Here is a 24781-nt window from a genome sequence, read left to right as displayed (position 1 = left end):
TCATCTTACCTAGGGAAAGGTGGAAATTTTGAGCCTGCTCTCAGTCCTTAATTTTAAGGTAGCATCTTTTCCTTGCATACAGAACAATTCTTGGCAGATATACAACTCCGTAAGAAAGATAAATTAAAGTCCTTTATTGTGGAATCACAGCTTCCCGAAGAATTGAGCAATAATAAAACCAAAATGTACACCCTTATAACAAGTACTTTTGTATCTAAAATATGACAAAATCCACCATTTTCTTAAGTGAGACTATGCCAGAATCTTTGAGAACAGGATTACTGATGAGCATTTAGCTCCAAATTTGCAGGTACTTCTGGTGACAAAATTACACCCACCTATTTATCTAAGGCACTCCATTGTCACCAAGATTTAAATATGATTTCTTTCTTCGAATTTTCTTACCAGCCTCTTCATAATATAAAATTAGATTTGTAATTTCTTCACTACTCATTAGATTCTATTCTGTTTGAGTTTGTTGTGACCCTGTATATAAATAGAAAGCTAATGAATGAGATTAATTTTGGAATTTAATTTGTGAGAAGGGTCAGTTTTTAGCAATTTTCAGTTTTTTAAGCATAACAGAGTTACATAATCTCACTATTGAAAATTGTAGCATTGGATATAGAGAACTCACTTAGCCATCAGCCTGGAATGCCTTCATGGAAAAATAAACTAATGAAAAATAGAATATAATTTACATAAATTTATAAGTGATACTCAGAATATTTTAAATTCATTTTGAATTTTTGTAGCCCATGTCCCTTTGGCAATAGACTCAGCTCTTTCATGGCCAGTTGTTAATATATTTCAGTTGTACAATTTTGTAATCCTGTTGTTACTGCTTCAGGGAGAGAAGAGTGAAACTGTCATTCAAAATGGACCTCCTGTTGCGCCGCAGCTGTCTCTTCCGATGTTGGTACCAGAACACACCACCAAGAGCCACAATAGATATCAGAAGTACAGTATCCATGGCAATCAAGATTGCTGCCAGTATCTCAACATTTTTTAAAGGGATCTTCATGCCCAGCATATTCACATTGCCTTCTTCAAGGTCTCTAAGTATTGCTGATGAAATGAACAAAAGAAAAATGTTAACCCTGGGTCAAACAGTAATTTAAAGTGTTACATTTTGTAGTAAGTATTTTTCATGATTATTGAATCTGTCAATAAGTTATAAGTAAGAGCATGAAAATGGTTATACACTTGCCTTTTATGTAGCTGCTTCAGCCACAACCCTGGTTTCTTCCAATCACCTGCAAGCAACACCTATGGTTCCCTAAGGAACTCAATAGATCAATACTGAACATGGGGTGTCTATATTCCCAGAGATTCACTGTATATAGCCAAAAGCAAGTTAATGTTCTTTATTCCCCACAGGAACAGAAAATTAATATATATATATATATATTGAAAGGTTAAAGAGAACAATTTAACAAGTTTCACAAAGGAGAATATACTCTAGGGATAAGAAAAGTCCAAACACTCTGTAGAAATAGCTAAATCTCAGAAAGCTAAGGGTCTCAGGGTATTTGTCAAATCTATAATGTCTTATATGATAGTTAAAATTGATTTGGATTTTATTTGCATCGTTTATATTTTCCTTTTTGTGGGCTCACAGATTAATCCTGGAGATATTAGGGAGCAGTTGCATATTTGGCATGTAGCTTAAGCCATGTTTTCTCTATAACTCATTGATTTTAATAATTTATAGGGTAGAATTGAGAGTTTTAAATAAAAACTTCAATTGAATTTACCATCTAGTTTGTCATAGCTATTACCATTAGACTACTATTACCGTTAGTGCTCCATTGTTTCTCATCTCTGTGGATCATAACAATGATGGAACATAAATATTCAAATATGCAATACCTGATGACATATTTTTCTTTCCATGAAAACTTTTTGTTTCTAAGAACTGTTTAGGGCATAATTCTGTTCCTGTTGAGGCTGTTGGCTCAAAATGGGGTGCCAGAGATTAAATCCACATTAGCTTCTGCAAAGAAATCACTTGTGTTCTTATGTTATTTCCCCAGACTACCATATAATTTTAATTGTTTAGAATTTAGGTATGAAAAAAGTCAGAAATTTCAACTCTCATAAACAATCCCTAAAAAAACTTTCAAATATTATTAGCCACTCAACTAATAGTAACTCATTTCCTATTTCCTTAAATATGCGATCAATGTTCAGGCTTCAAAGATGCTCTCATGATGATCCCTTTTCTTGCACACCCTTTATTTCTACAAACGTATCATTCCTAGATTGTTATTGATCTCTGAAATTTTATTTAATTCAGTTTGACACTTAACTTCTCTTTTGTTTCTAAAGTATCTGTCCTGTGTGTGAGATTTAGTACAGTGAGTAAGATAACACATGCAAGTGTCTCAGTGTTTGAACCCTGGTACCAGATTTGGTCTAACATGTACCTCCAGGATTAATCTCTTAGCACAGAATCATAATTAAACCCTGAATGCAGCCATGTTAGACCCAAAGTTAATACCCCCAGAAAAAATCTGTCCTACGTATATTCCCACTCTTTAATTTATATGAAGTTCGAGTGGAATGACATTTCTACAACATTCATAATTGTTTCCTATATATATCAAATGAAGAATAATTGTCATTGTTATTTGAGTTGCCTTTTTACAACATAATGTATTTTAGTACTACAATTTTTATTTCTATATATCATTCAATTTTAAGTCACATATCTACAAAGTAATAAGATTACCTTAGACTAACCTTAGAGTTAATGTGACACAGAAACACATATTTTGATGTAACTAGAAGAATGTATGTTATATAAAAACTCAGAAGTGATGAATGTAATAAAATGTAAAGAAGCTGAAAAACTTCTTGGTTCCCACTTTATTCATTCCTACACTCTCATCTTATAACTTTGGGCAAATGACTTTCTGAATCTTATTTTTTAATGAAGAAAATATAGAGTTTTATAGATGAAGAGATTTGGGGAAATTTTCTCCCACATTAAAAAATTTATAAACAAATAACTTATGGTTATTATGTGTGTACATAAAATATGTAAGCATACATAAAAATTGCAAGTAATTATCTTAATTTCACTTTACCCACCTATCCCTTACAAAGCATATCCTAGTTTACTGGTGCAAAGTTTGTATGATGCAGAAAATTAGATCATTTAAAACATATGCACATTTATATTAAACTGATGATACCTAAAATAACTTCCAGTCCTTGTAGCTTTCTAAATATTTCTCAGTTAGGATAAAATAGGCTGGAACATAAAAGCACTAGTTAGAACCACGATGAATAGAACAATAAGATATTTTCTTGGAAGCTAGAAATGAATGATTTCAAGAGTCAAATATTTTCTATTATTTTACAGATTTAATATTAACATACTATGATATATATTGCATATATTATGTGATATATATCAAATATACAGACATATTATTTGATGCAAAAAGAGCCTTTTGCATATATTCTAGTTTCACAAAATCTGTATTGATGATGTCTGTGCTACAATTTTTTATGCCCAAACCAGAAAAATAAACTTTCTTCTTCCTCTCCCAAATTATGCTGGAGGTAATGTAATAGCAGTTGACTGGATGAGGTTATTTTATTAAATTCAGCAACTTTCCAATGGGAATCAAATATAATATATTTGTTAAATCATTTTAGAGAAGTGGTATCTAGGGTTCCTGACTTGTTTGCCTTCTGAAATAACAGGATATGTTCTTCTACTATTATAATATACAATTGAGTCCCATATCCTAGAGTGCTAATTATGCTAACCCCAGTGAACTTCCACAAACAACATCCCAGGCTATGCAACAAATACATACCTTTTCCAGTACTTTCAGTGATGGTGATCATACTGCTTAATTGTTCTGAGAAAAGGGGAAGAAAGTATTTATGTTATTCCTACTGCAATATTAACACACAGTCTCACTTCAGGTGTATTAGTTGAAGAAATCTTTATCTGATATAATAAGCAAAATATAATTAGATATATTTTGAATAAAATAGATATTGGTATGTTTATTTGATTCTATGTATAAATGCAATTTGTAATAAAAAAGTCACATATTTTTGTCGGATTCATTTTGATACTTCACTTATTTTTTATTTCTAAAGTATTTGAATTGAGAGTGAGATATTTATCTCACTGGGACTAAACTCCAAAGAGCCAGGTATACAAGTCAAAAATATAAGTCTTATCTGTAATTATTCACATATTTATTGGGATTTCTTCTTTAAATCCTTATTTTTATTAAATAACTATGATGTAGATCATTTAAAAGTTGTTTATGGGTGATTTTAAGTCAAAGGATTTTCTCCGTACCCATGCCATCCCTTCACTAGTATTCATTTCTTACCATCAATACACAGTTTCCCTCATGATCTCCTCTCCCAGCTTGCCTCTATAGCACACTTTGCACTCTTCCTTTTAGACACTGTAGCTTACAGTACTTAGTGAAATGCTTCATACATATCACTTTACCTCTTTTCAACATTGTTCTTTATTTCCCTTCTTCGTGCACCTTTCTGTTATTTGTCAAACCTGTATTTTCCTATTCAAATTCTTCCTCTTCAGCTCCTCATTCTTTTGTCCTACATTCTTTATTTTCAGCCCATTACTCTTCCTATGCCCTCTTCTCTTTTCTATCCTCTCCTTTTTATTCTTTTTTTTAATACAGCTGAAACATTCTTTTGAGATCTAAAGTTCGTTTAACCATCTCAACTTAATTGATCTTTGTCTTGTATGGTAAAGGTAATGCCCCACGTCTGTTGTTAATGTTTCTTTTATTTTGATTGAGGGTTACAAATGGCAGTTATTATGACTTACCTCTGTCTCTACACTCAAGGATAAATCCTTGAGGGGGCTTGGATGATATATGAGGAATCAAACTAGGATCAGTCATGTCCAAGGAAATTGCCTAACCCACCAGTAACTATCTTTTCAGCTAATGTCACTTTATTTAAAAGCAACAAAACCAATATTTATTACTGTTACATAATGTACTTTGGATTCTTTTGAAAGTCTTTTGTTTTCTCAGTGCTTTTAAATTCTAATTTTCAGCGTTTTGACCCATCTGACTTACAAGTCTCAATTTCTGAGTTCCTTAAACCAAAAGAGTTCATTTATATTCCAGTTCCGTTAAATAGTTTCCTAGTTATATTGGAATTTATTAATTCATAAAATATACATTTTACAAATGTTCCATCTAATTTACATTTTGTTACTTTGTTAGTATTTAAATTTTCTCTTTCTTTCCCCCAGAAGTTCAGCCTCCTCTTTTATTCACTTCCAACCCTAGACATCTGCTAACCAATTTGTAGACAATTGCTAAACTTGCCAGAAGTGTTAAGATAATCTGCTATCTATATTTTTACCATTATGGCAAATCATTTTATAAAAACTTATAAATTACAAAATTTAGTGCTATTAATGTCCAAAGTATACTTAACTTTTACTGATATCAAGCAATACTTAATTTAGTACCCATGCTATATATAATAGTTTTTCCCTCTGCAGAGTGATTACACCATACCTTTGCTCACATTTTAAGACATCTGATATATGCCATTGACTTTCAAAATTTGATTTTATCTCTGTATCATGGAAGGAAAATATATCCCTAGCTGAATACTTTTTGTTCATTATTTTATTTTATTTATATTCTATTTTTAGAAAATGGTTAGACACTGATGTATAAGATCTCAAATTTATTTATTGTATATTAATTTTGTTTACAACTAGTTTTATTCCTATTTCAATTCTCACCTCTGGATGACCATACAGCACATATGAGAAAAATAAATAATATTGTAATGGAGTACAAACAAATGAAAATATTATATGTATGTATTGTTGTGAGACATGTGCTATCATTATTAATGAAGTCTTGATTTGATCTATCTCTGTAAATGTATCTACTTATAAATATCTATGAATAGTTATCATTATCTATATATAGACAGATACTCTCAATACTTTACCTAAATGGTTTATATTATGGAAATAGCACAGAAGCAAATAAATTGTTACTTTGATCTATAATATATTGATATATATTTGTTAACTACTCAACATTCATTGTAATAACTGAAAGAAAATAACAAAAATGGATGTGCCCATCTAGATGATAGGGAATACTATGAGTACTGTAAGCAGTATTGATTTTCATTTAAAAATATTAAATAGGCAAAGAACAGAGACTAGGCTCAGGGTCTTCTCTTTCCTAGAAGGGGGCCGACGAATGAAGGTGGAGCTACACAATCTGCACAAAAACTCAAAGCCCATTCACACAGGTCAGAAGCTATCCCAGAGGTAATGCTTCCAAAATGGGAGCCTGGAGTAAAAGGGCACACAACCTGAGGCAGTTACATAATTTTCTCAAACTAATGGACACATAGAACACCCATACTGGTCAGAGGCAATGCCTAGAGGCATGGCCTCCAAATGTGCCACTACTTACGCACATAAAGCTTCTATATACTAAAGTACTAAACCATTACTAAAAACATACTAAAGGGGCAAGACAAAAGGTTTCCTACAAAAACCAAAATGTCTGTAGAATAAAAACACAAAACTCCATCAAAATGATATTATAAATGTCACTGAACTAAATTAATCAATTTAGAGAAAGTAAGTGGCATGGTGGATTAGCAAATTAAATCCAAGAGTCTAGTGCCTGCACAAACACATTTGAAAAATCAAAGCAAACATGGACTCAAAGGTAATTTCTCAAGCAAACAGCTCCTAAAAAACACTAGGTTTTTTATTTACTAATATAAAATATTTACTAATACCAGATGACATAGACTTCATTCTCTGTAAGGTAATAAAGATATCAAAGGTCATTTATACTTGATGATGGAACATGATACAACAAAGAATTCAAACCTCTAAATAGATATGCATCTAATGAGTAAATATCAAAATACGTATGGTTTAACAGAAGACAGTCATTGCAAAAAAATAGTCATAGAAAATTTGAATACAACTCTATCACCTCCTAAAAGATGAACTAGAGTACAGCTCAGTAAGAAAAAAATTGTTTTAAAGGAAGAAATGCATGAGAGGGGATTAGATGATATATATGTATAAAAGCTATATAAAATTAGAATAAAGATGTGAGTTAGCAGAATTAAGTGCACACAAGAAAAGCAATATTAAGAGGGCAATTCATAGATATTTAAGCATCTATTAGACAGGAAGAAAGGTCTCACATTAATAACTTGATTGAATAACTTACAAAACAGGAAAATATTCAACAAAAGTACCAGAAAGGTGGAAGAAAGTAATACAACTTAGAAAAGATATTAATAAACTGGAATCCAAGAAAACAATTCAAAGGATCAATGGAACCAGAGATAATTATTTGAAAATATTCATCAATAAAGCTACTAAGAATCTTAAAGAAATAGAAAGGACCCTAATAAACAGAATCAGAAAAGAAAGTGTAAACATCACAACAGATACCAAAACATTGCAAAGATTAATTGCTATTACTTTGAACATCTTCATGCCATGAAACAAGAGAACCAGGAAAAGCGAATAAATTTTTGTCCCTCCCAAGACTGAAGACAGTTGATATGGAATACCTGAAGAGAACTATCACAATTGATGAATTGAAATAGTAACAATATTTCTTCCCCAAAACAAAAACTCAGGCCCAAAAGTTTTAGCTAGTAAATTCTTTCAGAGTATTAAAAAGAACCTACTGCCAATAGTTTTCAGGCTTTTACAGAAAAAATAAGAAGCATAAACATGTTCAAATGTTCTATGAAGCCAACACCTGCGTAGAAAAGGCAGACATGGACAAAAGCACACACATGTATATATGTATATATACAGTATCATATTAAGTCTGCAAGCCTTCCAGGAGTGATTTCTGAGTGCAGAGCCAGAAATAACGTTGGTCACCCAAGTGCTGCCCCAAAACCAATATATAAAGAATTCCAGCCAATATCCTTGATGAACATAGATGCAAAGACCCTCAACAAAATAATAGCAAGTGGAATCCAACAATACATCAAAAATATCATACACTATTACCAATAGGATTTATCCTGGGAATGCAAGTCTGACTTCGCATATACAAATCAATCTACATTATTACTAAATAAAAATTAAAAATCATATGATCATGTCATTAGATGCAGAGAAAACATGTATTATGCTGCAGCATCAATTCATTGTTTTAAAAATTCTCTCATCATAATGTGAAATGAAACATTTTTCTTTATGGTCAAAGACATATACCACAAACCCACAGCAAATATTTAACTCTATGAGGAAAAACTACAAGCTTGCAATCTAGGATCAGCTCAAGCAAGATTGCCCTTTTCACCAGTTTTATTTAATAGAGCACTGGCATTAGTTGCCATAGAAATTAGGTACAAAAAGATATAAAGTACTTCCTAATGGGAAAATAGGAAGTCACCTTATTTTTTCCTTTCTAAAAATTTATTAATTATATAATTGAATTATTCATAGTTACAAAGTTGTTCAGGATCAAGTTTTTGTCATACAATGTACCACACTTTTTACTAATGCACATCCCCACCACCACCATTTCCCCAGCTTCTCACTCACAGTCCTCCTACATTGCCTCCATGACAGGGTTTTCTTCTCTCTCCTTTGCTTTCTCCTCTATATATTTTTCTATATTAGAAATTGTGGTTAGCAACACTTTTACTGAAGGGGTATCGTGCATATCACTTTCTTTTAATTTGAAGATGATAGGACACTATATATAAAACCCAAAAGACTAAAACTGCTCCTAGAAAAAAAATCTTTTGATGTAAAGTAACAGACTACAATACCAACACATAAAATGTTCATGGATTTTCTGTATACAAATAAGAATGAGAAGAGTTATTTAAAAAATCAAAAATTCCATTTACAGTTTGTCTCAGATAAAAATAACTCGGAATCACTGTACTACAGAGTTAAAATACCTGTACAAAGGAAGCCCTATAAAATTACTTCAAGAAATAAAAGAGGATAAAAGTAAAAGGAAACACATCCGTGGTTCATGAGTCATATCAATTAATATCATTTAATGGTAATATATGCGAATGTAATGTAAAAACTCAATGCAGCTTCTGTAAAGATATCCTTAATTTCACTCAGCATAATAGATTCCGTGTACATCCATGTATAGGAAAATTTCATGACTTCATATATCCTGACAGTTGCATAATATTCCATTGTGTATATGTACCGCGTTTCTTTAGCCATTCATCTGTTGAAGGGCATCTTGGTTGTTTCCATAGTCTTGCTATGGTAAATAGTGCTGCAATGAATATAGATGTGAGGAAGGATTTTTTAATTGTATTTTTGTGTTCCTAGGGTATACTCCTAGGAGTGGTATAGTTCCAAGGGTATATTCCTAGGAGGGAGCTCGATTTCCAGTTTTTGGAGGAATCTCCATATCACTTTCCAAAAAGGTTGGACTAGACAGCATTCCCACCAGCAGTGGATAAGAGTTCCTTTCTCTCCACATCCCCGCCAATACAGTTTATTCTCATTCTTTGTGATGAGTGCCATTCTCTGTGGTGTGAGGTGGTACCTCATAGTTGTTTTGATTTGCATCTCCCTGATGATTAGTGATGTGGAGCATATTTTCATGTGTCTTTTGGCCATTTGTATTTCTTCTTTGACAAAGTTTTTGTCCATTTCTTCTCCCCACTTTATAATGGAATTAGATTTTTTTTCTTGTGAAGTTCTGTCAGTGCCTTGTATATTTTGGATATGAGCCCCTTATCTGATGGGTATTGGGTGAATAGTTTCTCCCACTCAGTGGGTGGCCTTTGTATCCTGGGCACTGTTTCCTTTGAGGTGCAGAAGCCTCTTGGCTTAATATATTCCCATCAGTTAATCTCTGCATTCACTTGCTTGGAAAGTGCAGTTTCCTCCTTGAATATGCCTGGAGTCTCAATGTCCTGGAGTGTTTTGCCTATGTGTTGTTCTATATATCTTACGGTTTTGGCTCTGATATCGAAGTCTTTAATCCATTTGGATTTTACCTTTGTACATGATGTTAGCTGGGGGTCTAAGTTCAACTTTTTGCAAGTGGCTAGCCAGTTGTGCCAACACCACATGTTGAAGAGACTTTCCCTGCTCCATTTAGGATTTCCTGCTCCTTTATCAAAAATTAGGTGATTGTATGTCTGGGGAACATTTTCTGAGTATTCAAGCCTATTCCACTGCTCTGAGGGCCTGCCCTTATTCCAATACCATGCTGTTTTGATAACTATTGCTTTGTAGTAAAGTTTAAAGTTGGGGAAAGTAATTTCTCCCATATTCTTTTTCCCAATGATTGCTTTAGCTATTCTAGGGTGTTTATTATTCGAACTGAATTTCAAAAGTGCCTGATCCACTTTTTTGAAGAATGCCATGGGTATCTTTAGAGGGATCACATTAAATCTGTATAATGCCTTGGGGAGTATTGCCATTTTGATGATGTTAATCCTGCCAATCCATGAGCAGGGTATGTGTTTCCATTTCTTTGTGTCCTCTCTTATTTCTTGGAGCAGAGTTTTATAGTTATCTTGTATAGGTCCTTCACATTTTTAGTCAAGTTGATTCCAAGATATTTGAGTTTGTGTGGCACTATTAAGAATGGGGTTGTTTTCTTAATATTCATTTTTTCCTTATTACGATTGGTGTATAGAAAAGTCATTGATTTTTATGTGTTAATTTTGTAGCCTGCCACCTTGCTATATGACTCTATTGTTTCTAGAAGCTTTTTGGTAGAGTCTTTAGGGTTTTCTAAGTAGAGTATCATGTCATCTGCAAACAGTGAGAGCTTGAATTCTTCCTTTCCTATCTGGATTCCCTTGATATATTTTTCTTGCCTAATCACTATAGCAAGTACTTCCAGTGCTATGTTGAATAGGAGTGGTAAGAGAGGACAGCCTTGTCTTGTGCCAGAATTTAGAGGGAAGGCTTTTATTTTTTTTCCATTGAGGATAATATTTGCCACTGGCTTGTGGTAGATGGCCTTAACTATATTGATAAAGGTTCCTTCCATTCCCATCTTGCTGAGAGTTTTGATCAAGAATGGGTTTTGTGAGGTCTGCAGCGGCGCCCAATCAACCCTTCCCAGGGACAGGGACCCCAAGTCCGAGCGGAGAGCAGACTGGGTGAGTCCCTTCCTCTCACGTGGGCCCCCAGACCTGCAGCGGCGCCGCCAATTCAAACAAGCTGCCCCAGGGACACCAAGCCCGAGTGGAAGGTAGGAGGATTGAGGAGAATCCTTCACCTGACCCACTCTAAACCGCTGGGACAGGCTAGGACCAACAGTGTGGGTGAGATTGGGCCGGCCACCTGGACCCTTGGGTGACCTAGAGCAGCCAACACCCCTGAGCCTCCAGTGGACCTGGGACTCCCAAGGGCCGAGGGCAGCAGCCGGCAGGGTTTGGCTGAGGGAATTTGTTCAGCTGAGGCTTGGAGGGGGCGGAGCTCCATTGACTTTCAGAGAGAGGAGGGAGGATAGAGAACTAGGCTCCACAGAGCCAGCAACCATTGTGGCCAGGAGTGGAACTGCACCGCTGACAGGAATAAGGAGAAGGAAATTGACAAGACCCACTGAAGGAAGGCTGACCTCTAGGTAGCAAAGGGGAGAGGAAGAGCTAGGTTCAACAACGCCCTCCACCATTGTGGCCAGAGGAGGACCTGCACTAGTGGACAACAAAAGGGAGAAGCAACGGCTCAGGCCACATAAAGAGCACAGGAGGAGCCAAACCTCAGCAAGCTCATCCAACAGCCCCCTCTAGAACTACCTTCAGGAAGGGGACCAATCTCCACGCCTCAGGGGACCAAAGCAGGCTGAATTTAGAAGGCACAGGACTCCAAAGCACACCAATAAATACAAAGAAATATGGGTAAATCAAGGAGAACCCTAATAGCTGGAGATACGGAGACAAACCCTAGCAAGTTTCAAAGTCCACCAAAACGCAAAGATCCATGGGAGGAAGACCTAAAAGCAGCCATGAGGAAGGAAATGCAAGAATTGATAAAAGAAATGAAAGAAACACTAGCTACTGAGTATAAGAAATCCGTGGATGAATGAATCAGCCAACTTAAAGAAGAAATGTTAAAGAACAAGAGAGATTCCAGACAAAAATAATTGAAAGAATTAAAAGACAAAGTAACAAGCCTTACGAGCAGAAACACAGAGTTGGAGAAGCACATTGAGGAACTTGAAGGAAAAGTGCAAACAAAAAATGATCAAGAAACCAACAAAGAAATACAAAGCAAAGCACTGGAAGAAAAATCCAATATCTAAATAACAAGGACAAAAAAAACAATGTAAGAATTGTGGGCATACCAGAAGGGGAGGAAATAGGGAAAGGGGAAGGGCAGGTAGTAAGGGAGATAATAGCAGAGAACTTTCCCACCCTCTGGAAAGAAACTTCAAGGCAAATCCAGGAATTCAAGAGAGTCCCTAATAAAATAGACCCTAATAAACCAACACCAAGACATATAGTAATCCAAATGCCAAAAAAACAAAGAGAAAGAGGAACTCCTTAAAGCAATAAGGGAGAAAAAACCCTCAAGTACAAAGGAAGGGACAGAAGAATCAAACCAGATCTCCCATTTGAAATAATTCAAGCAGGAAGACAGTGGAATGACATATTTAAATGACTGAATAAAAGAAATTTCTAACCCAGGGTCCAATACCCAGCAAAACTATCATTCATACGGGAGGTCAGACTAAAACATTCTCAAACATGAACGAACATGAACTATTTCTGCAAACTAAGCCAACCCTAAACAATCTACTCAGAGACAAATTACACAATCCAAACCCCGATTGTAACAACAACCATTCCACACAACACAACTGCACAACAGTCCTCTCTCTCAATAATCTCCCTATATGTTAACGGACTAACCTCTCCAATTAAAAGACACATAGTAGAGAACTGGGTTAGGAAAATAAACCGGACTTCTGCTATCTGCAAGATAGCAATTGCAATTGCAATTTGCAAGATGCAAATCAATATGATCACAAATAAAAGGGGAGAGATTACAACAGAACTCCAAGAAATACAACATATCATGAGATCATATTATGAACAACTATACTCAATTAGGCTAGAGAACGCAGCAGAAATTGACAGATTCCTAGAAAAATACCATCTTCTGAGACTGTAAAAGGAAGAAGTAGAAAGCATAAATAGACCAATCACCTCAGAGGAAATTGAAGATGTAATTAAGAAACTCCCTAAGAAGAAAAGTCCAGGCCCAGATGGATTTACAGGTGAATTCTACCAAACATTTTGAGAAAACATACTACCACTTTTCCATAGGCTCTTCCAAACTATAGAAAAAACAGGAATCCACCCAAATTACTTTTATGAGGCTAATATCACACTCATTCCCAAAGATGGCAAAGACACCACCAAAAAAGAAAACTACAGACCAATCTCACTAGTGAACATAGATGCAAAGATACTCAACAAAATCTTAGCAAACCGAATCCAGCACTTCATCAAAAAGATCATACATCATGACCAAGTTGGTTTTATATCAGGAATGCAAGGTTGGTTCAACATACGCAAATCAATCAACATTATACATCACATCAACAACAAGAAAAACAAAAACCACATGATCATATCAATCGATGAAGAGAAGGCGTTTGACAAAATCCAACACCCTTTCATGTTAAAGACACACAGCAAAATAGGGTTAGAAGGAACCTTCTTCAAGATAGTTACAGCTATCAATGAAAAGCCTATAGCCAACTTTATACTTAATGGCGAGAAACTAGAAGCATTCCCGCTAAGATCTTGAACTAGACAGGGCTGTCCACTCTCTCCACTCTTATTCAATATAAACTTAGAAGTCCTAGCAATAGCAATCCTACAAGAGAAGGGAATCAAAGAAATCCAAATTGGGAAAGAGTAACAGAAACTATCTCTATTTGCAGATGATACAATGATATACATCGAAAACCCTAAAGAGTCCACAGTAAAACTCTTAGAAACAATTAACCAATACAACAAAGTGGCTGGATACAAAGTCAATACACAAAAGACAGTAGCGTTTCTATATACGAACAACAAAGTTGAGGAGAGAGAGATTAAAAATACAATTCCATTTAAAATAGTATCAAAAAATATCAGTTACCTAGGAATCAACCTTACAAGGGAAGTGAAAGACCTATACCAGGGAACCTTCAAAACACTTCAGAAAGAAATTGAAAATGATCTAAAGCAGGGGTCTTCAAACTACGGCCCGTGGGCCACATATTGTATTTATTCCCATTTTGTTTCTTCAATTCTAAATAAGATATATACAGTGTGCATAGAAATTTGTTCATAATTTTTGCTTTTACTATAATCTGGCCCTAAAACAGTCTGAAGGACAGTGAACTGGCCCCCTGTTTAAAAAGTTTGAGGACCCCTGATCTAAAGAAATGGAAGAACATCCCATTCTCATGGATAGGTAGAATTAATATAGTCAAAATGACTATCTTACCCAAACTACTATATAGATTTAATGCAATCCCTATCCAAATTCAGACACCATTCTATAAAGAAATAGAACAATCAATCACAAAATTTATCTGGAACCACAAAAGACCCAGGATAGCCAAACACATACTGAAAAAAAAGAAACTGGGTGGCATCTCCTTACCTAACTTGAAACTATACTATAAAGCCATAGTAATCAAAACAGCATGGTACTGGAACAGAGACAGGACCTCAGACCAGTGGGTCAGAACAGAATTCCCAGACATAAATCCCCAGATATACAGCCAACTAATATTTGATAAAAGAGGCAAGAACTTGAAATGGAACAAAGAAAGCCTATTCAACAAATGGTGTTGTTACAACTGGAAAACCACATGTACGAAAGTGAAAATTGACCATACCTCACTCCTTATACAAAAGTCAACTCAAAATGGATCAAAGACCTTGAAATAAGACACGAATTTATAAAGTTTATCGAGAACAAAATAGGCAGAACACTTGAAGACATATATATCAAAAAGGTCTTCGAGAATGGAACACCAATAGCAAGAACTTTAGCAGCAAACAAAAACAAGTGGGACTTCGTCAATCTAAAAAGCTTCTGTATGGAGAAAGAAACCTTACTTAATGCAAGAAGACAGTTAACAGAATGGAAAAAATCTTTTCACTCGATATATCAGATAAAGGGCTGATATCTGGGTCATACAAAGCACTCAGAAAGCTGAACCCCCCCAAAACCAAATAAAGCCATAAAAAAGGTGGAGATGAAATAAATAGACACTTCTCTGAGAAAGACAGAAGGATGGTCAACAAACACATGAAAACATGCTCACCTTCACTCATCATCAGGGAGATCCAAATCAAGACAACAAGGAGATACCACCTTACACCAGTAAGGATGGCTCACATCAAAAATAATGGGAACAATCTCTGTTGGCAGGGATGCGGTATGAAAGGAACTCTCATCTACTGCTGGTGAGAATGCCCCCTAGTCCAACACCTATGGAGAACAGTCTGGAGAGTGCTCAAAGAACTCAGAATTGAGCTGGCATTTGACCCAGCAATTGCTCTCCTAGGTATACACCCCCAAGTTGGAAGGACATTCATTCCAAAATACGTGTGCACCCCACTATTTATCGCAGCACTCAGTATAATAGCCAAGTCTTGGAACCAACCTCGATGTCCAACAACAGACAAATGGATCATTAAGATGTGGTATCTATACACAATGGAATATTACATGGCAGTCAGAAACAATACAATCACAGACTTTGCAGCAACGTGGATGGACCTAGAACATGTTATGTTAAATGAAGTAAGTCAGAAGGCAAAAGATATACACAGAATGATAGCACTATTCTGAAACACCAAGAACATACATCTTATACACAACTAATACTTAAGAATCAAATAACAGGGTTTAACAGTGTAGAAACTCTAAACACTGTAATAGTCAACATATACTCGAGAGCAGAGCCCAAAATACATGAAAAAGGAACAACACAAACTCTTGACTACATTATACCACAAAGAAAACAGCAACACCAGAAACAGCAGCATAGAGAGAATAGGTACATAATCAGTCTTCTGCAACAAAGGCCCACAATAATCCCTTAGAGATCGTATACAGGATCACAGGTAAAGAATACCATGGGAAATCACTGACTCCAATGGAAACATCCCATAACATTATGTTTTAATGCCTTTATCTTACTATATTTAAAATAACCTCTCAGCTTTTCTGTCCACAGGCGTTTTTGGATACAAAGGGTGGACAAACCAAGATGGCACCTCGGGATACCACATGAGATACCATACCTAGCTGGCACTACGAGATGGTCCCGAGACAACTATTTAACATACACTTTATCTCAAGGTTATACCTTCTTTTAGGAATTGATGCACATGGTCAGTCAGACCACTGAAGCAGTAACTGCGACACACAGACTTAAACTACAGACTCTATTCATCGAACACATTCAAGCAAACTAGCATTCCCTCGCTATTTTCTCCACTCTTCTCACTACTTTCTTTTTATTTTTTCTTTTCTATTCTTCTCTCTACATTTTTTCTTTTCTCTTCTCCCTTTATTTTTACTGTATTTTCTCTTCTCCCTTCCTACCCCTACTATGTACCTTCCCCTTTACCCCCTTTGGAAATCCAACTATCCCTTCACCCTTCAATTCCATCCAGACCTCCCACCATATTAAAACTCTTCACCCTCAGTCCTTAATCTATTAGGTATCAAGATTGACCTCCTACCCCAACGAACCAGTACCCAGCACCCAAACGAAGGGACACCCAGTCAAACCACATCTTGTCTCCTGCAAGAAAAGGCAGCCAACTCCCCTGCAGACTCATGCTCCGCAGCCCTCCCTACCAACTCCCACTAACGTGGACTGTTACTTGAAACCAGACTTAGTTCCAATATTATCCCCAATGCAAGAACTCTTCCAAGACCTCCCTGCTGCAAATATTTTGCCAATCTGAAGAAGGTCAGGGGGTGTGATGGAAAGGTGCCTGGGAACCCACACACCACAAGAAAAACCCAAAAGACAATGGGAAAACCTGTACTTCCAACATAAGCATAAGACCTGTATTATACCTCCTCTTTACCTGCTTTTCTCCAAATGTAAGGTAGTCTTTTGCATCACTTTAGTCCTTTAAATACTTCGTTAATTCATTTTTTTTGTTTTTGTTTTTGTTTTTGGGCCACACCCAGCGCTGCTCAGGGGTTACTCCTGGCTGTCTGCTCAGAAATAGCTCCTGGCAGGCACGGGGGACCATATGGGACACCGGGATTCGAACCAACCACCTTTGGTCCTGGATCGGCTGCTTGCAAGGCAAACGCCGCTGTGCTATCTCTCCGGGCCCTAATTCATTTTTTTAATTGTCTGTTCTACATATACATATGTGAGCACATACATTTTTAATCCTATTTTTTTTTATCTTTTTTGGGTATGTGACCTGTTTCTCTTTTCCTCTCTGTCCACCCCCAAATGCACTGACAATATAATGTAGCACCATTTCTCCCTGCAAAGGCACACTAAATAAGGGGGAAATCTTACATATAAAAAAAGAGCGTTTATCTACTAGAGATAGGAACTCATAGTTGTTTACAATACAGGGATATCTTCTACCTTGAAATATGTCATGTGGATTCAACTTAGACCTCTGGTGATTAGATACCATCCGTCCAGCCTTGAACCTTGAATCCCAGTTACAGAAACGGCACAGTTCTTCACAACAGCTGCAGTAAACAAATTCCATACGGGACAGCCTTAATACTGCTGGAACACCAACGAATGCCAGCTCTAATACGATATCCTGACAATGAGGAAAATGGGAACAACTTGACCTAAGAGGAGGTTAACCTACCTTACCAGTTAACGATAAGACAAAATCAAAAGACTTGTCATCCGTTGGTAGGTCCAAAAGCCAAGATCGCGATTTACAGATGACTGGCTGCTAGAACCATGACCAGACTGTATATATCTTGGGACTAATAAAAAAGCCCTAGTTTAGAGTTTGAACTACGACCTGCACAACAACACTGATCCCCACTTCCAAAGGTCTGGCAGAGACAACTGTAACGGAATGGGGCTTCTGGAAACACAAAGAAAGATGCTATCCTAGGTGCCATCCTAGGTTTAGTGCTAAGACCAAGACCACCAACTACAGAAGATTGATTAAAATGAAACTGAGGGAACAGAACTTCTAGAACCACAAAGACTGACTTCATCATAAGTCCCACCCCTGGAACTGTGCAGATACTGAGATCTCTAGATACAGAGGTCTGATTGTATCACCCAGGACGGAACAGAAGTCTTCCAAACACCACAAAAGCACCACCGGGAGAGTAAATGATCCTGAACAGAGTCTATATTTGATCCCATGACAATATACTCCAAGGGCGGAGAAACCCCGTATCTCTTAGGCCAAGTGAATTCCTTTTCGAATGACCCCAATATTTACTGTGCCAGGGCAGGAGGAAAAAAAAAGTAAAAAGCACAAAACATTGTTTATTTTTTTATATATTATTTTTAATCTTCATGTACTATTATTATTATTTTTATTTACCTATCTATTTTTGGTCGATTTCTTTGTTTTGGTGTGGTTATTGAAGTTGTTTCCCCCACTTATACTTATCTTTTTTTCTCTTCTTTTCTTTTCTTTCTTTATGTGCTCTGCCATGTTTCTTATCTCAAGACCATGGCGGGTTTTTTTTGTTTTTTGTTTGTTTGTTTGTTTGTTTTTTGTGGTGCTTATCGTTATTGTTGGAGTCCTCACTGGATATTTGACACTTCTTTTTGTACTGGTGGAGTGTTTCACCTTCTTTTTCTCCTTTGTCTCTCAAACTGGTGATGAGAGCCTCTAGAAGAATTCCACTTATTTTCAATGTATTAGACTTTTACCCCAGTTTATTACTTTTCTCTTCTTCAAACAAAACCACGTAACTTGAACTAGCTAGTCCTGCCTCCCAGTTAGAGGGGGAAATAAGGGAGGCACCAGGACCAAACAGGTGCAAGACTACTAAGTAGTAGGCTAGGTACAGAGGGGACCACATATTCTAGCAGCCCTGGGGGTGAGGGAAGAGGATATGGGAAGTAGGAGAAAAATGGAGGTGTAGGAAGGACAAACTGGTGATGGGTATCCCCCCTAATTTTATGTAAATATGTACCTAAAATATTATTGTCAACAATATGTAAGCCACTATGATCAAAATAAAAATTATATTAAAAAATTAAATTTAGAAAAAAAAAGTTTAACTGTAAAAATTGCTTTCTGGAATTTTATTACAATATTCATCTATATCTCAGTTTTCAATGAATATCAACTATGCATTTTACAATCATAACACAGTATGCAAAATTAAAAGGAGAAACTTACTTGATAAAAATATAAAAAGATAAGTATTTAGAAGTTGGTTCATAATTAATATTCTGAATATATTCCAACATATGCTGACTATATGATTAGAAGTAGAGATAGTGAAATATAAACATAGGGATGAACCAACAATTAAATTAAATAATAATAAGGACATTAGTTTTGGGGCCAGAGCTACAGAACAGCAAGTAGGGTGTTTGCCTTGCAATTGGTTGACCTGGGTTTGACCTCTGAACCCCAAGCCAGTCAGGAATAATCCCTGAATTTAGAACCAAGAACAAGCTGTGAGCACTACCAGGTGTGCCCCACCCTACAAAATATACCAATAAATATCTGATTTTAAGAGTACGTTCAATTCTGTGATTGTAATTGTACTCCATTCTAGGTTGTCATAGATACTTCTGTTTTCTCCATAAAATGTTTTTCATAGGTTTTCTCTATTCGTATATAACTTTAGATTATATAAAAATATATAAAATTTAATATATTTCCATGTATTTGATTGTATGTTTTCAATATTCATGAAATTCAATTTTCTGCTTTCTAAAAAATAAAATTTTATGTTGTCATTAAAGAAATGAATGGGTGTTGGACCTTATCAATTGCTTTCTCTGCATTTATTGATATGATCATGTGGTTTTTATTTTTCTTGTTGTTGATGTTGTGTATTATGTTGATAGATTTACGGATGTTAAACCATTCTTGCATTCCTGGGATGAAACCTACTTGATCGTAGTGGATGATCTTCTTAATGAGGCATTGAATCCTATTTGCCAGGATTTTGTTGAGGATTTTTGTATCTGTATTCAGCAGCGATATTGGTCTGTAATTTTCTTTTTTCGTAGCATCTCTGTCTGGTTTAGGTATCAAGGTGATGTTGGCTTCATAAAAGCTATTTGGAAGTCTTTCCGTTTGTTCAATTTCATGAAAGATTCTTGCCAGGATTGGTAGTAGTTCCTCTTGGAAAGTTTGAAAGAATTCATTAGTGAATCCATCTGGGCCTGGGCTTTTGTTTTTCGGCAGACATTTGATTACCGTTTTAATTTTATCAATAGTGATGAGGGTGTTTAGATATGTTACATCCTCTTCATTCAACCGTGGAAGATTATAAGAGTCCAAGAATTTATTCATTTCTTCCAGGTTCTTATTTTTCGTGTCATAGAGTTTCTCAAAGTAGTTTCTGATTACCCTTTGAATCTCTGTCATATCAGTAGTGATCTCTCCTTTTTCATTCCTAATACGAGTTTTCAAGTTTCTCTCTCTCTTTCTTTGTTAGTTTTGCCAGTGGTCTATCAATATTGTTCATTTTTTCAAAGAACCAACTTCTGCTTTCGTTGATCTTTCGGAATGTTTTTTGGGTTTCCACTTCGTTGATTTCTGCTCTCATCTTTGTTATTTCCTTCTGTCTCCCTATTTTTGGGTCCTTTTGTTGAGCACTTTCTAGTTCTATTAGCTGTGTCATTAAGCTACTCAGGTAAGCTCCTTCTTCCTTCCTGATGTGTGCTTGCAAAGCTATAAATTTTCCTCTCAGCACTGGTTTTGCTGTGTCCCATAAGTTCTGATAGTTTGTGTCTTTATTGTCTGCTTTCCAATCTAGGTTTGCTATCCAAATGAGGGTCTTTCAGTTCTGAATTTAAACAAGGTATCTCAAGCCTGCTGGGGTCACAGGAAAATTACCTCCACCAAACTCCAGGCTCAGCAGAGTTCATATTGGGCTATATGGTCCATCTTTCTCTCCAATCATCCAAATAAGTATATCATTCAAATAAATTTCTTTGAAATATTAATGTAAAGTATGGTTCTCTAGTCTGTCAGGGCCACAGGATGATCATCTCTACCAAGCCCTAGGCTCAGCCAGGCATCCACAACTTCTGCCCTTACAATTTAGGTGAACCAACCAAGAGAGTGTCCTTGGGTCCATGATTTAAACCAGGACACTCAAGTGCTTTATGCAAAAAAATGATCCGCTCCTTCAAGCTCCAGTACCAGCCCTGCATATATTTAGTAATCAGTTCCATCTGCCCTCTCAATCCTAGTATATCATCCAAGGAAATGTTTTCTGGGTCCTGTTTTTAAACCAGGACTCTTCTGGCCTTCAGGGCCACACAATAACAAACTCCCACAGTATCTACACTTTGACATGGGGACATATTCCATTGGAACATAGGGTCATTTTTCCCTTCCAGTCCATGTACATCATCCAAAATAGAGTTCCAGGTCTGAAATTATAATAGAACTGTCCATACTCCCAGGATCAAAATCTGGTCATTATACACAAGTTCTAATCTCAGTGTCCATTGGGAATTGAGGGTATTTCTGCTCTCCCAATCTATGTGCATCTTTGGACAAAAGTTCCTCTGATATGGATTTAAACCAGGAATTTACGTGACTGAGGCACACAGCCAATCATCTCCCACAAGCTAGGGGATCAGGCTGGCATACAATGAGATATTCATTTCTTCTTCACTCTCAATCCAGGTGCATCTAATGAGGCAGGGTCCTCAGGTCCTAGATTTAAACCAGAACACTTCAGAATGGCATGACCATTAGTCCATCACCTACTTTAAACACTACATTAATCTCAGTATCTCATCCACCAGGTCATCTGGTCCTTCTGCCCTACCGCAATAGGTGCATCATCTGAGGGGGGCTCCTCATATTCTGCATTTAAACCAGGACTATCCAGAGTCCCAGAGCCACACAACGATCACCTCAAAAAGCTCTAGACTCAACAGAGTGCCCATAGGCACATATTGTCTCTCTGCTCTCCCAATCAAGTGTCTTATTCAAGGGAGGGGCCTTGGTGCTTATATTTAAATCAGGAATTGCCAGACTGCCAGGCCCAAAAGTCAATCGCCAACCCCAAATTCTAGGTTCAGCCTGGCACCCTAGGTTATGGATTTAAATCAGGACTCTCCAGGATTCCATGGATAAAAGACTACCAACACCCCAAAGCTCTTGCCTCAGCTGAATGCCCATTGGGACATCTGGTCCTTCAGCACTACAATCCAGGTGTATCATCTGATGGGAGTCCTTGTATCTTGGATTTAAACCAGTACCCTACAACTCACTAGGGTCACACACCAATCACAAACTCTAAACTTTATGCTAAGCCTGGCCCACATTGTGACACCTGGTTCATCTACAATCCTGCCCCCAAAGTGCACAGATGTTAACATGTCATTGTGAATTTTTTCAAATTTATGACTAATATATTCAGAGAAATAAGCCCTAACAATTCTCTCTCTTAGGATTTTACTGCCTGAAAACTCAGTTGACTAAACCAAGTAATTACTTGACAATTTTACTTCATGCATATTTAGATATCCCTGATTGTTTAGGAAAATATTATGAAAGGCAGATGTATTTGTAGCCAAACTTCTGTGCAATCAATTCAATACATCAGTTTCTTAAGAAACTGGGAAATGGAAACTCCATCATAACGACAAAGGCAGTGTAAAATACTATGATGAAACTAAGGAGGACAACTGCAAATGAAGATACAAAGAAAAACCTAGGCAAATTTCCAAACCTATCAAAACACCTAAGTCTAGAAGATGAAGATCTAAACTCGACAACTAGTGCTTTAACCAAAGAAATCAAGGAGGTGCTTACCAGCGAACTTAAGCAATCAATAGATAAACAATTACATCAACTCATAGAAGTACACTCTCAGAAAATGAGAGAATTCATAAGACGTAATTGAAGGAAATAAAGAACCTGTTAGCAAGCCATAATAGCAGAATCACACAGGTGAACAACCGTATATACAAACTTGAATGCAAATTACATCCAGTACTGATAAATAAAAAATCCAAAAAAGAAAGGAGAGACAAAATCATGGAAGAAAATTTAAGGAACCTAACGAACAAAGACATGAAAATAATCTCTGAATTATGAAAAATCCAAAAGAGTAGAAAAAATAAAGAAAAGAAAAAGTAGTGAGAGAGATAATAGCAGAGAATATTCTCACTCTCTGAAAAGAGGGCACAGTACAAATCCTAAGAGGCCAAATGTGTGTCAAACAAAATATATCCTAACATAACAACAACAAGATATATTTCAATCCATATTCCCTCCAAAAAGCAAAGAGAGAAATGAAATCCTTAAACAATAAGGAGAGGAAAAATCTAATGTGTAAAGAAAAGAATCAAACTAGATCTCCCACATAAAATGAGCCAAGCAATAAAAAAGTGAAATGACATATTTAAATTTCTAAATAAAATAAATTTTCAATCTAGTGTATACTTTCCAGCACACCTCTCATTTATATGGGTGGGAGGCAAAAATATTCTCAGATTATATATATATATATATGTATATAAATTGCAACATTTATGCTAACCACACAAACTCTAAATAAACCACTCAAAGGTCACTTAGATATAAACAAAAATACTCAATTGTAACAGTTACAACCCTACACAATAAATGGAGGAACAGCCTTAATCTAAAATACAAAAGAGTGCACAAGCATAAGCATCATATTAAGTATCCTATCAGACATCAATCCCACTGAGTTTGACATTTATTGTAAAAGAGAATGTCGAGACAATCTAACATCTGAATACTAAACAATAATATCTGCATCAAAAAGAAAATCAAGAAAGAAATGAAGCTATTTATTGAGACTAATGCTAACAAAGAAACAGATTACCAAAATCGATGAGACATAGCAAAAGCAGTAATTAGGGGGAAACTCATAATGATACAGGCCTACATAAGGAAAAAAGAAAAAGATAAAAACAAGGAACTAAAGGCATGCTTTAAATATCTGGAAAACTCTTCTTGTTTTAAAGAAAAAATAATATGTTTTATGATCAATTACATTAACTATGTAATGCATATTCCTTAAATAAAGTAAAAAATAAAATTTTAATCATGATTAAGTGTGTTTTATCACAAAGGTACAAGAGTGTTTTAATATATGGAAAACAACATCATTAGCACATTAGTAAAAGGTAGATAAAAATTATATAATCTCATTGTTTGATGCACAGAAAGCACAAATTTCAACAACCATTCATGATTAAAATTCTCAGTAAAATAGGTGTGGAAGGAAATATCCTTAAGATATTAACATATGTCTATTAAAATCTCAGAGCCAATATATTTTAATACTTAAAAATTGAAAAGATTTCCACTGATCTCAGGCATAAAGTAATTATTCCTTTGTCTTCATTCTTATTAATCATATTAGTCCTAGAACAGCAGACAGGGTAAGTAAATAAAATGGATACAAATTGGAAAATCTGGTGTCAAACTCGATTTTCAGATGTCATGATGATATATATTGACGACCCTTAACGATCTAAAAAAGGGTCCTAGAAAAAAAATAAACCAATACTAAAAAATGATTGTCTATATCTCAGTACACAAAAATCGAGTGCATTCCTTTAAA

General features: G+C 35.8%; 1 protein-coding gene across 6 annotated transcripts in view; it reads right to left on the bottom strand.

Annotated features, from left to right (window-relative positions):
* Nucleotides 1–838: 838 nt before the first annotated feature.
* Nucleotides 839–24781, bottom strand: part of HEPH (hephaestin) — a 209663-nt gene continuing 185720 nt past the window's right edge. For all 6 annotated transcript variants that reach the window (XM_049767166.1, XM_049767170.1, XM_049767168.1 and 3 more), the window contains 2 exons: nucleotides 3834–3878; nucleotides 839–1068 (listed from right to left, as the gene is read on the bottom strand). In XM_049767166.1, coding sequence (XP_049623123.1) covers nucleotides 839–1068; nucleotides 3834–3878 — 275 coding nt within the window. The remainder of the gene's footprint in view (nucleotides 1069–3833; nucleotides 3879–24781) is intronic.

The sequence above is a fragment of the Suncus etruscus genome, chromosome X (genome assembly GCF_024139225.1).
Source record: "Suncus etruscus isolate mSunEtr1 chromosome X, mSunEtr1.pri.cur, whole genome shotgun sequence".
NCBI classification, from domain to species: domain Eukaryota; kingdom Metazoa; phylum Chordata; class Mammalia; order Eulipotyphla; family Soricidae; genus Suncus; species Suncus etruscus.
This window is presented reverse-complemented; position numbering and strand designations above follow the sequence as displayed.